The sequence below is a fragment of the Nicotiana tomentosiformis genome, chromosome 6 (assembly GCF_000390325.3).
Source record: "Nicotiana tomentosiformis chromosome 6, ASM39032v3, whole genome shotgun sequence".
Taxonomy (NCBI): domain Eukaryota; kingdom Viridiplantae; phylum Streptophyta; class Magnoliopsida; order Solanales; family Solanaceae; genus Nicotiana; species Nicotiana tomentosiformis.
Genome location: NC_090817.1, coordinates 114,963,037 through 114,981,771, shown reverse-complemented (window position 1 = coordinate 114,981,771; position 18,735 = coordinate 114,963,037). Strand labels below are relative to the sequence as shown.

Here is an 18,735-nt window from a genome sequence, read left to right as displayed (position 1 = left end):
TCTCAACCTCCCGAGCCATACTAGCCCGAATATCGAGGTGCAACCCCGCAATAAATCTCTGCACTCTCTCTGCGTCAGTAGGAAGTATCATACGTGTGTGGCGAGACAACTCAGAGAATCTCACCTCATAATCGGTCACTGACATCTGACCCTACTCGAGCTGCTCGAACTGACCTCATAACTCTTCCCTATGAGAGGGTGGAATATACCTGACGAAGAAAAGCTGTGTAAACTGGTCCCAAGTCATGGGAGGAGAACCCGCGGGTCTGCTAAGTAGATAAGACTACCACCATCTACGAGCCCTGCACTCCAATTGGAAGGTAGTGAAATCTACCCCGTGAGACTCCAATATCCTCATGTTGTGTAGTTTGTCCCTGCACCTATCAATAAAGTCCTGAAGATCCTCATATCACTCACCCCAAAGACCAGAGGGTGAAGTCTAGTCTATCTGTCCAAAAGCTTCTACGGCTCACCGGCCGCAGCTAGTCTAGGCTCAGGTACTTCTACTGCGACTGGTTGCGATCCGCCCACGGGGAGAGTGCCCGGGGTATGATATACAGTGGCTGCATGTCCAGGAGCCTAATCGGTTAGGGGTTGTGCTCCCCCTCTCTGATATGTGGCCGGGTCCGCTAGAAGTAAACTGGCCTTGGTCATAGAATCCATGAACCATAGCATACGGCCCATGACCTCCTGGAATCCCAGTGCTGTCATGAAATCGACCGAGGCTGGCTTCCCTCCAATGGATCTACTGGTGGTGCAACTAGGGCAACTCTGGGACGTCCTCTCCCCCTACTTCGGGCTGGTGCCCTCCCCCGGCCTCTACTTCGGCCTCTAGCAATAGGGGGAGCAGCCCTCCCGGGTCTGGAACGTCTTCTACGCGCGTTCTCACCATCTGTGAGAGAATAAGAGGAAGAAAATTAGTATATCATCAATTGCATGAAAGGAAATGAATAAGGAGTAGTTTTCCTAACATCATATAGCCTCTCGAAGATAAGTACGGATGTCTCCACACCGATCTGCAAGACTCTATTAGACCTGCCCATAACTTGTGAGACCTATGTGAACCTAGTGCTCTGATACCATATTGTCACGACCCAATTCCATCTTAGGCCGTGATGGCGCCCAACACCATTGTTAGGTAAGCCAACACTGATCAAACTAATGGTTTCCCGTTTAAAAAAAATACTAAGTGGATAACATTTCCTTATTTGTTAAAGAGATTTAGAAAATTGCGAATGTGACATAATTAAACGCAAGAAAACGAGTACAAATCGTAATTATGTAATCAAATCCAAAATCGTAAGTCTACTAGTGTTTGTGCCAAGACCTGGTGTCATAAGTATGTAAGCAATCTAGTAGAATATACAAAAGGACACTAGCCTACTGTCCGAAATGAAATAGACAGCAAAAACAAATAAAACATAAGGGAGACTCCAGCTGCCGCAGAACCGCTCGGAAGGCAGCTCACCGTGAAGTCTCGAGATTGGGATCAAATCTACGCACTAGACTGGTAACCAGATGCACCTGCCTCAGATCCTGTACAATTGAGTACAGAAGTGTAGCGTGAGTACATAAATAATATGTACCCAGTAAGTATCTAGTCTAAACTCGAAGAAGTAGTGACGAGGGGTCGACTCCGATACTTTCTAGGGCCAATAACATAATAATATGAAATTCTAATTAAGCATGATATACAACAATAAGACTCAGAACAAGAAATAACTGAACAAGTCTTCAAAAATATTTAACAGCTTAAATCACTTATTTGCTTTAAAACATATGATCACACAAATAATGAATTTATACCGATTATGAAAGGAACTTCCAGTTCTATTATCACACACGAATACCACCGACGAAGTTCGACCCGATCTAACATAAATGTAAATTGTGCACTGCCGAGGGTCGAACGGCGCAAACCATAGATGCATCTATTACCCCCTCGCGAATCATACATGCGACGTGGTCAAATATAAATTTATAAATAAATCATAACCCTTCCTTGATTTTTTCCAAAATAAATACAATTTGACTTGTAGCTTTTAAATCCTTAAATATTCTCAACTCAGTTCCATTTGATACAGTCAACAAATATAATCAAATAACGGTGTCCACAAGCATGGTATAAACCTAAAACTACCGGACATAAATAGTAATAGTAGTTATGTACGGACTCTCGTCACTTCGTGCGTACATAGCCTCCCCACAGCCCCCACAAATAATCAACACATATCAATTAAGTTCACCTATGGGGTAAATTCCCTCTTACAAGGTTAAAAAAGAGACTTATCTCGTCTCAAAGCTTACTTCCCAATTCAAGAATGCACTCAAACCTCCAATTTGATGCCAAACAACTTGGAACTAGCCAAATATTATATAAATCGACCAATCTATTACTCAAAAGTTCATATCTCCACTATTAAAGTGATTACCCAACCAAAATTGTAAGATTCCTAAAATTTACCCCCGGGCGCACACGCCCGGATTCCGAAAATATTTGAAGAAAGTTGTTACCCATAACCTTAGGAACATAATATATAATTTTCACTAAGTTCCATAATCATTTTCGTGGTAAAATTCCATTTTAATCAAGACCTAGGTTTTTCATCTAACCCTTTATTTCTACAATTTTTTATGTTAAGATCTACCCATAATCTATGTATTAAACTCACATTAAGTAAAAATTACTTACATCACAAAGCTAGGTCGAAATCCCCTCCTTCAAAGCTCTCAAATCGCCCAAGAGTGAGAGAAAATGTGATAAAAATGGCCTAAGTCCGTATTAAATGAACCGTAACTGCCCAGCGACTTTCGTACCTGCGGTGCCTTGGAAACATCTGCGGTCTCGCACCTGCGGCAAATGCCTCGCAAGTGCACTTTTCCCTCAACTGGCCAGTCTCCACATCTGCAGACAGAAGGGGTCGCTTCTGCGGGCCTAGTCGCACCTGCGGTCGCGCAGGTGCGCCCAATATTCTGCATCTCTGGTTCCTGGGCTGCCCTTGATCTCCCGCTTCTGTGGCTTGTGGCTCGCACCTGCGAGCCCGCACCTGCGGCTGGCCAAGCGCATGTGCGATTATGACAGATCTGGGAGCTTCAGTTGTGGCTCCATTCTCCCAACTTGGTCCGAGCCTCATCCGATCGACACTTGGGGCCCCGCACTAACATACTAACATGTTTAGAATCATAAAATGGACTCGCTCGAACTCTCGGAATGCCCAAAATGACATTAAAACTAAGAATCACACCCCTAAACCAATCAAATCAAACTTAAGAACTTTAAGTTCTTCAATTTACTTCCAATGTGCCGAAACGTACTTAAACTACTCGGAATGACACCAAATTTTACGTGCAAGTCTTAAATGATATTACGGAACTATTCCCGGTCTCAAAATTCCATTTGGACCTCAATATCACCAAAACCCGCTCCCAACCAAATTTAAAGAACTTCTAAAACCTTCAAGAACCAACTTTCACTATTAGGCGCCAAAATATTCCCGGTTCATCCAAAACCCGATCCGAACATACGGCCAATTCTGAAATCATCATATGAACCTATTGGAACCGTCAAATCCTAATTCTGAGGTCGTTTACTCAAAATATTGAACGGAGTCAAACTTCGCCTTTTAAGCCGACCTTAAGGAACCAAGTGTTCGATTTCAACCCAAACCCTTTCAAATCCCGAACCGACCATCCCCGCAAGTCATAAAACAGTAAAAACACGTATGGGAAGCCTTATTTAGGGGAACGGGGTTCTAGAAGAAAAATGACCAATCAGATCGTTACAATAATAGTGTAATGAAATAAGGAAATACATGATAGAAGGGGACTTCGAGGCCTGCGAATGCGGGCAGCTGTACTTTAAAGTCTCCAAAGTAACCTCAGGTCACTAATGCGGGGACTGATAGGAAATACCTGGATCTGCACAAAAAAGATGTGCATAAGTGTAGTATGAGTACACCAAAACGGTACCCAGTAAGTGCCATGCCTAACATTGGTAGAGTAGTGACTAGGTCAGGTCAAGGCCCTACTAGAGATAATAAGAAAAAAGATGAAAGATATAACGATATAATGATAATGACAAAGGAAATGAAATAAATAAGGAATTTACATAAAGTTAACAACACAAGACCAAGACAGTTAATATAACACGGAAGGAAACAAATATTTACACCTTAAGGAAACAAACAACCATGGCAAATACAACAAATTAAGAAAGATCAAGACGGGCCACTACCGAGGTACTGCCTCATAGTCCCAAATTATAAAAGTAACTCACAGTCTTTTCCTTATACCACCGCGGGAGCCTTTACATTTAGTTTTGAAAATTACTTTTTCTGAAATAGCACCCTGTGTTTTAGCCCACATTATCACACCGCATGATTTTTAGTAGTTTCCTTAAGCAACTCTAACCACCTCCGCTACTGCAAGTTAAGATCCTTATGTTTGAACAAATGTTGTAGACTCCGGTGGTCGGTGTAGACCTCACAAGGGATACCGTACAAATAGTGTCGCAAGATCTTCAAGGCATGAACAATTGTTGGTAACTTGAGATCGTGGACAGGATAGTTCTTCTCATGCACCTTTAGCTATCTAGACGCGTAGGCAATCATCCTACCGTCCTGCATCAACATCGCGTCGAGACCAATACGCGACGCATCACAATACATAGTATTATACCTCGAACCCGAAGGGAACACCAACACTGGGCTATTGTCAAAGATATCTTGAGGTTTTGAAAGCTCTCCTCACACTCCTCAGTCCACCTGAACAAAGCACCCTTCTGGGTCAATCTAGCCATACGCGCTGCAATAGACGAGAAACCCTCTACAAATCGAAGGTAATACCCCGCCAAACCAAGAAAACTCCAGATCTCATGGCTGAAGACAGTTTGGGCCAACTCTGTACTGCTTTAATCTTCTTCAAATCTACCTTGATCCCCTCACTCGATACTACATGACCTAAAATTGCCACTGAATCAAGCCAGAATTCACACTTTGAAAATTTTGCATATAACTGTTTTTCTCTCAAAGTCTGAAGCACAGTCCTCAGGTGCTGCTCATGATCCTCCCGGCTCCGGGAGTACACTGGAATGTTGTCAATAAACATAATGACGAATGAGTTAAGATAGGGCCGGAATACATTGTTCATCAAGTGCATGAATGCTGCCGGGGCACTGGTCAACCCAAAAGACATCACAAGGAACTCGTAATAACCATACCGAGTCCTGCAGGCAGTCTTCGGGATATCTGGCTCCCGAATCTTCAACTGATGATAGCATGAATGCAAGTCAATCTTGGAGAATACTCTGGCACCCTGTAGCTGATCAAATAGGTCATCAATATGTGGCAATGGATACATGTTCTTCACTGTAACCTTGTTCAACTGGCGATAATCAATGCACATACGCATAGAACCATCCTTCTTCTTTACAAACAAGACCGGAGCAACCCAAGGTGATACACTAGGCCGAATGAAACCTTTATCGAGTAACTCCAGCAACTACCCCTTTTACTCCTTCAACTCTAGTGGGGCCATACGATATGGAGGAATAGAAATGTGCTTAGTGCCCGGTAGCAAATCAATACCAAAGTCGATATCCTTGTCGAGCGGCATGCCCGGAAGATCCGCCGGGAATACATCTGGAGAATCCCTCACTACTGGAACTGAGTCATCGGTAGAAGTATCAACACTGATATCTCTCACATATGCTAGATACGCATCACACACCTTCTGAACCATCCGTTGAGCCTTTAGGAATGAGATAACCCTGCTAGGAACATAATCTAAAGTATCCCTCCACTCTAACCGTGGAAGACTTGGAATAGCCAATGTCACCATCTTGGCATGATAATCAAGAATAGCATGATAGGGCGACAACTAGTACATGCCTAAGATAACATCAAAATCTATCATACTAAGAAACAATAAGTCAGCTATGGTCTCAAAGCCACTAAGAACAACCAAACACGACCGATACACATAGTCAACAATGAGGGAATATCCCACAGGTGTGGACACATAGACGGGAGAACTCAAGAAATCACGAGATACACCCAAATATAGATCAAAGTAAGATTAAATATAAGTGGAGCCTGGATCAAATAATATTGATGCATCTCTATGACAGACCAGAATAATACCTGTGATGACTGATTTAGATGCAACTGCCTCCGTCCTAGCAAGAAGAGCATAATATCTGTCCTGGCCTCCCCCTCTAGGGCGACCCCTAACTGCCCGACCACCACCTCTAGCTGACTATGTATGTGGAGTGGCAACTGGTGCAGCGAATATGGACTGAGAAACCTGAGGACCTGGTGGAATACTCAGAGCCTGAGTAGTCGGAGGAGGTGCACCCCTCCTGAGTCTGGGGCAATCCCTCACCATATGACGAATGTCACCACACTCAAAACAAGCTCTCGGAGGATGTGGCTGGCTAGGCCTAATCGGCTGGACTGACCACTGAAAGTACCTCGTGTAAGAGGTGTACTAGACAATGGTGGTGCATAATAGGGAGCCTGGGGCCTAGGAGTGGATGGAATACCACTGGAAGCTGGAAGTGCTCAATGAATAGGGCGGCTCACATAGCCCCTACCTTGACGAGCTGCAATTGGGGCATGGGCACCACTATATGTGACAGAATCTCGAGGCCTCTTGGCCTTCCTCTCCTCTCTCTCCCAGGCCCACATACCTTCCAATCTCCTAGCAATCTCCACTACCTGCTGGTATGCGATGTTTATATCCAACTCTCAGGCAATGTTAAATCTGATACCAGGGTTGAGCCCCTCGATAAATCGACGGACTCGCTCCCTAACAGTAGCAACCAAGACTAGTGCATGCCTAGCCAAATAACTGAACCGGACCGCATACTTTGACACAGATATAGAACGTTGGCACAACTGTTCAAACTCTACGCGCCATGTATCTCCGAGACTCCGGGGAACAAACTCCCTCAAGAACATATTTGAGAACTGATCCTAAGTGAGTGAAGCTGCCTCTGTCAAACTACCCAACTCATATGCTCTCCACCACTGATAAGCCGCTCCCTTAAGCAGGAATGTAGTGAAAGCAAGCCCACTAGACTCCACAATACCCATATTACGGAGGATACAATGGCATTCCTCAAGTAAACCCTGGGCATCTTCTGAAGCCAAGCCGCTGAAAGTTGGTGGGTGGTACTTCTTATACCTCTCGAGCTTGAGCTGCTCCCCCTCAGTAGCTACTGCCCTAGCCTCGGGCTGAACTGGGACGACCGGCTACACTGGTATGACCTCTGGGACTTGGTCAACCTAGACCCACTACTCTAGGGTGCGGGCAGCTGAAGCCTGTGCTCCTCCCCAGGCCTGAGATGTGGCAGGAGCAAGTGGGATCAACCATGCCTGAGCTAAAGTGCCGAACATGCTCAGAACCTGAGCGAGGGTCTCCTGGAGTGTTGGGGCAGTAACAGGCATCTCGGGTGCCTGCTCTCCAACTGGAGCTACTGGTGGCTTCTCTGTAGCAGCTCGTGCAGGTGCTCTGGCTGTATCATGTGGATGTCATCGGCCTCTACCCCGGCTCCGGCCCCGGCCTCTCGTGGCTCTAGCAAGGGGCGTGGGTGTCTGGTCTTCCGATCCGGCTGTGCGTGTCCTCACCATCTGTGATAGAATAGAAAGACAGGAGTTTAGAATCCCGAATTCAACAATTTCCCATGATAAAGAATCAAAGAAGTGAGGCTTTTCCTAACAGTTCCATAGCCTCTCGAAGATAAGTATAGACATATCCGTACCGAACCGCGAGACTCTATTAAACCTGCTTGTGACTCATAACACCTATGAACCTAGAGCTTTGATACCAACTTGTCACGACCGCAAGTTTCCTCCGTAGAATATTGTGATGACACCTAGTCTCTAAGACTAGGTGAGCCTAACAACATGCAGAATAATTGAAATAAAAAGTTAAGATGTCAAAACTTCAGCAACTACATAAATAAGATCTATAACTCAATATGTACAACTCCAAAACCTGGTGAAATATAAGTCACAAGCTCTAAATAACAGTGTTGAACAATCCTATACATCACTGTCTATAATAATGTAATGAAATAAGGAAAAAATAGAAGGGGACTCCGAGGCCTACGGACGCGGGTTGGTGTACCTTGAAGTTTTCAAAATAACCTCAGCTCATTAATGCCGAGAGTGATAGGATGTACCTGGATCTGCACAAATATATGTGCAAAAGCATAGTATGAGTACACCACAACGGTACCCAGTAAGTGCCAAGCCTAACCTCGGTAGAGTAGTGACGAGGTCAGGTCAAAACCTTACTGGAGATAATAAGAAACAAGACGAAAGATATAATGATATAATGATAATGACAAAGGAAATGAAACAAATAAGGAATTTGCAGAAAGTTAACAACACAGAACCAGGACAGTTAATACAACACGAAAGGAAATAAGGATTTATACCTTAAGGAAACAAACAACCAAGGCAAATACAGCAAATAAAGAAAGATCAACACATGCCACTATCGAGGTACTGCCTCGTAGTCCCAAATTTAAAATATTAACTCACAGTCTTTTCCTTATACCATTGCGGGAGCCTTTACATTTAGTTTTAAAAATCATTTTTTTCCGAAATAACACCTCGTATTTTAGCCCACCTTATCACACTGCATAGCTTCTAGTTGTTCCCCTACTAGCCACGCGTATCAAGACAACCTTATCTCACCGCATGCATTTTAACACCCAGACCTTATACCATCACATGCGTATCAATAGTAGCAACAGCACGGCAGAAACCTCGTGCAAACCTCAAGTGACCAATATCACACTTAGCAGAAAAAAGCCAACAATAACAAAATTTCACAATAAGGAGCCCACGACTCAGCCACAATGTACACAAAGTCTCAACCATAGCAACCGAAGAGTAACTTAATAAATGATATTTCGCAACTTACACTTTGCCTCAATAGAAACCACGGCCTTTGCAACTAATACCAAACTCAATAACAAGATATTCCAAGAATAGCAAATTTCAAGTAAAGAATCCCACAGTTAAATAATGGATACATAATTGAAGAAATGTAAGTAATTCAACTAAGCATGTAGGACAAGTTGCAAATAAGAGATAAGACAAGTAGATATGTAAAATTAGACTAAGTACGGTGACTACAACATGTTAAAGTAACTCAATTAAAGCATGAAAGGAAACTACATAGTTAAAAATTGTAAATTTCATATTTATCCCGTGCACGCACTCGTCACCTTACAAGCACGGCTTTCACATATCACAATTATCACAACAATACCAAATCCCAAGGAAAATTCTTTCCACACAAGGTTAGACAAGTTACTTACCTCAAACCACACTAAATCAATCAACTAGAAGGTCTTTCCCTCAATTTTCCAACTTCGAATGGCTCGAATCTAGGAAAAATAATTTCATACTATAAATATAATTATAGGAAACTAATTTAAACAATGAAATTACGATCTTTGCAAAGAATTGAAAAATCGACCCAAAACGTCACCTCGAGCCCGCATCTCGGAATCCGGTGAAAGTTAAAAAATCCGAACACCCATTCAACCACGAGTCCAACCATACAAAAATTACTCAAATCTGATACCAAAATCTCGCTCAAATCCCCATTATTCGGCCTAAGATGTTTTCTCCATTTTCCCCAAATTTTCAACCCAAATCACTAATTAAATGATGAAATCAAGGATATGTTCATGTAATTTAACTAAATCCGAGTTAAAATAACTTATCCCAATCAATTCCTTGAAAAACCCACGAAAAAGTGCCACAAATGAAAAATGAGATGAAACCCTCGTTTATATAGTACCACATCTAATCTCTCAAATTCCTTATAGATTAAAAGATACAAGCTTCCGAAGTCAGACCATCAAACCTGCGGATTTCCCCTATGGTCCGCACAATTTCCATTTCCCCCGCACTCAGGGAGTTTGCGGCCGCACATGAGGCTTTGCCTCAGCACTCCAAAATGTGCCCTCCACACTTCCACTGCTCTAAAACAATCGTCAAAATGTCGAAATGCCCAAACTTGTTCAAAACACACCCGAGCTCCTCGGAATCCCATCCCAACATACCAACAAGTCCTAAAACATAATACGAACTTAGTCGAGCCTCAAATCACATCAAACAACATAAAAAACACGAATCACAACCCAAATTCAAGCCTATGAACTATGAACTTCCAAATTCCGAAACCAATGCCGATTCATACCAAAATAACTTCGATTGACACCAAATTTTGCACACAAGTCATAAATGACATTACAGGCCTATTTCAACTTTCAGAATTGGGATCCGACCCCGATATCAATAAAGTCAACTCCCAGTCAAACTTCCCAAAAATCTTTCATTTCCAACTTTTGCCAAATCGTGCCAAAATGACCTACGGACCTCTAAATCAACATCCGGACACTCTCCTAGGACCAAAATCACTATACGGAGCTATTGGAACAATCAAAACTCTATTCCGGAGTCATATTCATATAATTCAAACTACGATCAACTCCTATGGCTTAAACTTCTAACTTAAGGACTATGTGTCCCATATCATTCTGAAACTCTCCCGAACCTGACACCAAGTATTTCGGCAAGTCACACACCCACAATATAATATAGAGGGAGAAACAATTAGGGGATCGAGGTAAAAATACTTAAAACTACTGGCCGGGTCATTACAAAAGTGGTGCTTCAAATGATTCCACAACTAACCGTGAATCTCAATTTGGTTCGAAGAAAAGAAAAATTGTTAAAGAAAGATCGGTTGCTTGGTGCCACTTCAACTGAACAACCCTTTATTTCTATTGAAAAAAATGGATTTGGAGACTTTGTGAGAACTCTTCAACCTTTATTTCATATTCCATCTTATACTACTTTTTGAGATGTACCATGAAGAGAGACTTGCTTTGAAGTCAATTCTTAAGGAATCAAAATAGAGAATTTGTATTACGACTGATATATGGACTTCAATTCAAAGAATTAACTATATGTGTGTTACAGCACATTACATTGACAAGAATTGGAAATTGCATAAAAAGAATATTGAATTTTTGTCCAATTACTAGTCACAAAGGTCAAGATTTAGCTAGTGATATTGCTAAGTGTTTACTTGAATGGGGAGTGGATAAAGTATTTACTGTGACAATTGATATTACAAGTTCTAACGATGTGATGATTAAAGAATTATCCACACAATTTACTAGATGGAACACTAACTTGATGGAAGGTAAGCATGTTCATGTGAGATGTATGGATCACATCATCAATTTAGTTGTTCAAGATGGGTTGAGAGAAGGGAGTGTGTATGTTGAACGAATAAGATAAGCTGCTAGGTACATAAGACATCTCTCGCAAGATGGAAGAAGTTTAAAGAATGTTGTGATCTCGATACGATAACTTCTAAAAATCATTGTGCTTGAATGTTCCTACTCGGTGGAACTCCACATATTTGATGTTTAAGGTTGCTAGATTTTATGAGGAAGCCTTTACAAAATATTGTGATATTGATTATGGTTTGATGTCATGTATTTTTAACTGCCTTTGTGAGGATGGACAACCTGAAGGTCCACTTTTAAGTAGTGATTGGGATAGTGTAAGACGTATTGTGAAGTTTCTAGAAATTTTTTATGAACTCTCCTTGAAAGTATCAGGTACACTTTATATTACGTCTAATGTGCACTTTCTTGAAATATGTATCGTTAGTTCTTTTTTGAAAGACTTGATGCAAAATGAAGATGCTTCCTTGAGAGAAATGGCAAAGAATATGAAAGAGAAATTTGACAAGTATTGGGGGGATCCACAAAAGATGAACAAAATAATTTTTATTTCATCTGTGTTGGATCCACACCACAAGTTTCATACTCTTTCATTTGCGTTTACTTCTATCTTTGGAGAAACAATAGGAGTGAAAATATAAGAGGAGGTGAAAACATACATGAAATTTGTGTTCAATGTATATGCAAAGAAGAATGGTGGTTCTGGTTTATGTCCATCTTCTCCATCTTCTCTTGGTTCATGTCTATCTTCTCCATTTTCATCTACTTCTTTAATATCGCTCTCAAAATTCATACTAGATTTAAATAAGCATAAGAAATGTAGAGGAGCTGACTTTATGTTTATTTAGATTATTTCTAAACTAATTTCTTCTATTACTATTTATGCTACAGAATTTATTAATACGGGAAGAGAGCTTTGCATTGTCGACTTATTGTGATTAAGATTATTGGTATGATCTGACTAAAGAAACCAAAATAATAGGTCTACAGATATAAATCTTCTCTAATCTTGGAATTCTAATCTTCTCTAATTGTGCAGAATGAAGAGTAGTACATCAAGAAGACAAGAATTGAGTAGGATGTCCATGAAAGTTGGAACTTGAAACTCTTTTGTGTAATTTGTTAAAGAATTATTGTTTATGATTCAGTTTATTAGAGTTGGAGATTTTGGTTTGTTTTATTTTACTATGAAGATTGTGTTTTATTTATTATAATGAAAGACAATTACTTAATATTGTTTGTTAATTCAGATTGTATTTTCATCATATTCACTCAATATATTTCCCTTTGGGAATCAATCACAAGAGAATAACTGAAGACATGCTTTGGTTAAAGCTATCACTGTACATAAATTTTCTAATGCTTTTAAATTTTAATATCGCTTTGTGTTATATCCTGTTTCAGGTCTTTTAACTTTTAAATATAAAGTAGTTTATCACTCTCTTCCAATCAAGCATTCTTTAGATGCAGTAGCTTATTAGAATCTTAGATTAGCAACAGTTTCTAAGTCCACGGGAGACATTAACTACAAAGTTCACTAACTTATTAGATTAGCAATAAGCATTAATAATGTGTACAATCCGATCCGAAAATTTAAAATATTTACCCGCTCTAAACTTTAAAATCCGATCGGATCCAATGCTAATTCGGATTGTATATTGTAGAATCCAAAATCAGAACTTTCAATCAGAAATATGCTAAATCTGATCCGATTCAACCGATGCACATCCCTATACTAGATGGCTGAAGATGCAAGAGTCTATCCTCTGGCAAAAATCCAGATTCAAATGGGACGAAGAAGGTGATTCTAATTCCAAATATTTTCACAGTGTGATCAAGAAAAAAAGGAGAAGAGCACACATCTATAGAATCACGAATAATCAAGGAGCATGGATTAAGGGCAATGAAGCTATTGCAAATGCTATTATTGATCACTCCAGTAATCTATTAACCCACACTTATAGCGATAACAATGTGTCCATTCTTGATTGTACTGAGCCAATGGTTACAGATGATGAAAACTATCTCCTGAATGATATTCTTGATGAAGAGAGATAAAAAATGCAGTATTCTTTATTGACCCCAACAACTCTGCAGGTCCAGATGTGTTCAATGTTCACTTTTACGAAGCATCTTGGGACATTATCAAAAGAAAGGTTTGCAAGTTTGTTCAAAATTTCTTTAATGGTTATAATCTTACCAGATACTACACCCATACTAACCTGGTCCTCATCCCTAAAGTCCTCTCCCCCTCATCTACGTCACAAATAAGACCCATTAGTCTTTGTAATGTGTCAAATAAGATCATTTCCAAAATTATCAGTACTAGGAGAGCTAATATTCTTCCTAAATTGATCTTTGATAATCAATCAGGCTTTTTTAAAGGTAGGCTAATCACTGAAAACATCCTTCTTGCCCAGGAACTTGTCCATGATATAAAGAAAAATAACCAGGGAGGCAACATTGTTATTAAGCTTGACATGTCAAAAGCTTACGACAAGCTTTCTTGGAGTTTTCTTATGGTTGTGCTAAGAAAAATGAATTTCTCAGAAGCAATCATTGACACTATACAAAGACTGATTTCTGAGAATTGGTATTTCATATTAATTAATGAAACAAGACATGGCTTCTTTAAATCAACAAAAGGATTGAAACAGGGAAATCCTCTTTAATTTCCCCCTTTCTTTTTATTCTAGCTGCAGAGGCTTTAGACAGGGCCCTTAACAGACTCAATGAGAACAACCAATTTACTGGTTTCTCTTGAATCCCAAAGGACCCAAGATAAACCACATAAGTTATGCTAATGATCTAATTCTTTTCACTTCTGGTGACAGAAATCAGTGAAGTTGCTAATGTATACTCTAGATGATTACCAGGACGCATCTGGTCAAGATATCAACAAGGAAAATAAATTTCTGAAGTATAAATATGGAGATAGCAGAGCTAATAAAAGAGTTATTAGAAGACTCCGAAAATGGACATAATTTAAGCATATGCAATTCCCCTTCACTTATCTTAGATGCACTATCTATATAGGGAAAGAAGATTTGATATATCTAACCACAAAAGTGCTAAATAAAGTTGGAGACTGGCAAAAGAAGCTCATATCATTTGGTGGGAAAACAGTCATTACCAAACACTTACTTCAGTCTCAAACTCTCTACCTGTTTGTAGTTATGGTGCCTCTCAAGACCATTATCAGGCAGATTGAAATGTACTTATCAAATTTCTTCTAGGGTAAAAAAGCAGGAAAGAAGAGCTATCATTGGTGCTCCTGGGATAATATGAGTTATCCTACCGATGAGGGAGGAGTTGGTTTTGAAAAGTAACAGGATATATGCAACTCGTTCGCAGCAAAAATATGGTGGAAGACAACTTGTGGACAAAATTCTTCAAAGCTAAGTACTACCAAATATCTAACCCCATGTCAAAACGACTAGACCCCAAAGACTCTAACTCTTGGAGAAGCTTAATGGATACCAGAGACAAGATGGAGCCTAAAATTCTTTGGAAGATCAACAAGGGCAATAGCATGTTTTGGTGGGACAGGTGGATTCTCTCGGGTATCATCAAAACATATGTCAGCCTACATTACAAACCGGGAAACACCAAAGTTAAGGAGTTCTTCAACAACCATGGCTGGAACATTGAACTTTTCCATGATACTCTGCCGCAGAGAGTTTTAGATGAGATTATGCAAGTCAAGATTGGCCGTAATCAAAACCAAGATCAAGCCATCTAAACCCCCAACCCACAAGGATCCTTTACTTGCTCCTCAGCCTATCAACTACTCGGGAAAAGAAGAGAGATCTCACCCCAACTAGCCAAAATCTAGAATAATTATATACCTTTTAAAATCTCCTTTGCAACATGGAGACTCTTGAATGGAAGGTTACCACTGGATGAGATTGTTCTAAAGTTTGGTACTAACATTATTTCTAGATATTGTTGCAGGGTTCTAGAAAAAGAAACCATGGACCATGTATTTGCCAATAGCAATACAACAAAAAAGGTATGGAACACATGTCGACTCCACTGGGATTCCAGACCACGAGAAGGAACACTTTATGCATCCTGAATCAATGGTGGAGTAGACAAACAAAAAATAACAACAACAACCCAGTATAATCCCACTAGTGGGGTATGAGGAGGGTAGTTTGTATGCAGACCTTACCCCTACCCTAGGGTAGAGAGGCTGTTTCCGATAGACCCTCGGCTCCCTCCCTCCAAGAACTGCCCACCTTACTCTTGGGGTGACTCGAACTCACAACCTCTTGGTTGGAATTGGAGGGTGCTCACCACTAGAGCAACTCACTCTTGTCTAAGACATTTTTTTTTCTTTTTTTTTTGCTTGTCTTAGACAAGAGTGAGTTGCTCTAGTGGTGAGCACCCTCCACTTCCAACCAAGCAAAATATATTGTCCAAAAGTTTCTACTGCAAATTACCCCAGCTTATATAAGATGCTAGAAAATATGGAAGGCCAGATGTGGTAAGAAATATGGTAAGAAGGCTATATCTGTTTTTAGAATATGTCAACAGGTTCCTTTTCAGGTTAAAGTTTCCATGGGCCAGAAATACAGTCAAATGAATTGGGATTTGACATGGAATATAGTTTGCAAGGTAGTGGAAGACTACAAAATAAGATTGAGGAGTGTCATGGTTCTGTGGGAATCACTGGATAACAATCAGTGAAAAATTAACACAGATGGCAGTTTCATCGCAAACTTAGGTAGAGCAGCCGCTGATGGTGTTGTTAAGAAGAGAAATGGACTAACAACTATTCTGAAGTGCAGGCGGCTCTGTTTGGTATACTTTGGTGTTGTGACCATATTGTCAAAAACTCAGTCTGGAATTAGACTCTCTTCTAATAGTCAACATGATTTTAGAGACATACAATATCCCATGGAGACTTAAAGAAGATATTATGTTAATACAACAAAAGGTGCAACAACATGGTATCAAGATCAAGCACCGTTACAGAGAAGGGAATGAAGTGGCCGACGCTGTATCCAAACAAGCTACTACACTCAGTGAGAATGTTATTTTCCTCAATGAAAATGATATACATATTGAGGCTAAAAGAGCTATCACTATGGATAGAATGCAGGTCCCAAATTTCAGAAAAAGGCCAAGAAAACACTCTGGATGGATCTTTGAGCCTCCCTAAATGTTAAAGGAAGAGCTATTATTGTGCTGAACTCACATCCTCTCATAGTAGCTCTTTATTATACTTTTGCGTGTGCGAGCACTAGACATAAGTAAGGCCTAGCCATTAATGTATATGTTGGCATAGCTCTAATGGGAGGTTTTGGTTTAAATGTCCCCCTCCTTTATACTATTTTGCTAATAGATAAACAGGGTAGGGGTCAATGCCAAATCCCCCAACACCACAGGAGATGAAAACTTGGGTGAATGGTTTAAATTAAAAAAAACAAAAAACCCCATAGTGTGTCTGCCATCGCAAATCCGAACTAGTCGGACCAGTCAACTTCGAATATCGAATGATTGAACAAATAATGTATCATACATCAATTAATTTAGTGTAAACATTGGGTAATATATATTTACCACAAATGCATATAAGTTAAATTCATAAAAGCTCAAAAATTAGCAAGCACCGGTTGAATAAGAACTCTAAACTTAATCGGCCTAATTCAATGACGCATCACATTTTTCCAATTCAAAATTAGAGAACGTGACACAAAATAAAGTATATTAAACATAAAGAACCGTTTCGATTAAGTGGAACTAAAATATATAATTAGTTTGGGAGGAATTCATGAATGAGTCGGGCTTCCAACTACAAGATGTATCAAAAATAAAGAATTAAGAAAAGTATGGTACTAAGAAATATTTATACTGTATACTTAACGAATATGGGAGACAGCACAAGCACACTAGCTGGTCTACTTGGAGAAGAGATTGAATTAAGACGAAATGATGTCAACTCTTTGAGGATGTTAGTGAAGTGGACCACTTAATTGTAGGGACAAAAGGAGTTTTCTTTTGTTCTTTTGCATGTGATTTGTGCATATAGACGCGTTTCTGCATCTATAAATAGCCTCCGATTCTTGCATTCTATCCCAAGTCGTTTTTGTGGCATTCAACAACATTCAATGGCGAAGCTTACACTTATTAACATTGTTTTCTTTCTGTTATTGGGTATAGGAATATGTTCAGCTGCTAAAACCCTCCTCACTTATGATCATGTAGGTGTTGGGGGTGAGGTAGCCGCCTATGGTGCAGGTCATGGAATTGGTGGTGGCGCTGGTGGTGGTGTTGCTGGTGGAGGCTATGCAGTTGGCGGTGGAGGAGGTTCCGGTGGAGGTGGTGGATATGGAGCTGCAGGTGACCATGGTTATGCCAGCGGAGGTGGCAGTGGAGGCGGAGCCGGTGGTGGTTCTGGTTATGCAGCTGAAGGAGAGCATGGTGCTGGATATGCTGGAGGAGGTGGTGGTGGAAGTGGAGCAGGAGGTGGCTATGCTGGTGGAGGACACGATGCTGGACATGCAAGTGGTGGTGGTGAAGGTGGTGGTAGCGGATATGGTGTTGGAGGAGCACCTGGTGGTGGTTATGGTGCTGGAGGTGGTGGAGGCAATGGTGGTGGCGGAGCAGCTGCAGGTGGAGCACATGGTGGTGGATATGCTGAAGGCGTAGGAGGAGGCAGTGGTGGCGGCTTTGGTGCTGGTGGGGCACCAGGAGGTGGATATGGTGGTGGAGTTGGGCATGGAGGTGGCGGCGGTGGTGCTTATGCTGGAGGAGCAGGGGGAGCAGCAGCTGATGGATACGGTAGTGGAGGAGGAGCCGGTGGTGGTGCAGGAGGAGCATATGGAGGCGGTGGTGGCGGTAGTGGTGCCGTAGGAGGTGGAGCCTACGCTGGAGGTGGTGAAGGTGGTGGACACGGTGGTGGCTACGCCCCTTGATTGCTCATTCTAATTACCATTTGAAATCTAAAAATTTCCCTCTTCTTACCTTGTGGTGGGAAGATGATATATCGTGAAGGCAAAAGAATTGCAGCAAAGAAATCTAAAAATTTCCCTCTGCAATTTTCTGTACTCTATAAGTTGCATGCATGCAATAATAAGCAATATTGGTTTGGGCAGATTAGTAAACCTTTGCAAGGAAGATCACACGGGAATTGGCAAGAAAAAATATTAAATAGAACGATTTTAACAAGGGAAATCTTTGCTGCCCTCAGTGTTAAGAAACCAAAAATGGACAGACCTTGTACTGTCAATATACAAGATTGGCAAATTAATTTATGGGGTATAGCTTATTTAAGTACGAGTCTCTCTTCTTAATTAATGTCCAAAAAACGTCGTATAGTAAGTAATGTTGATTGCAGGAACAGGGGGGAATTCCTTGTACCCAGACAATGGCCAGCAGAAATGATATAAAAGAAAAAAGAAAAAAGAAAAAAAGAACTCATCTACATCAGGTGGTTGCACTTG

At 40.8% G+C, this 18,735-nt stretch overlaps 1 protein-coding gene across 1 annotated transcript; it reads left to right on the top strand.

Annotated features, from left to right (window-relative positions):
* Positions 1 to 17,366: 17,366 nt before the first annotated feature.
* On the top strand, positions 17,367 to 18,386 carry LOC104088796 (glycine-rich cell wall structural protein 1.8-like). The gene has a single exon (XM_070177705.1). The coding sequence runs from the start codon at positions 17,401 to 17,403 to the stop codon at positions 18,205 to 18,207; it is 807 nt and encodes a 268-aa protein (XP_070033806.1). The 5' UTR covers positions 17,367 to 17,400; the 3' UTR covers positions 18,208 to 18,386.
* Positions 18,387 to 18,735: the final 349 nt, after the last annotated feature.

Bases quoted from the DNA above. Each gene is read 5' to 3' on its own strand.
- LOC104088796 (XM_070177705.1), top strand. From the start codon at position 17,401: ATGGCGAAGCTTACACTTATTAACATTGTTTTCTTTCTGTTATTGGGT.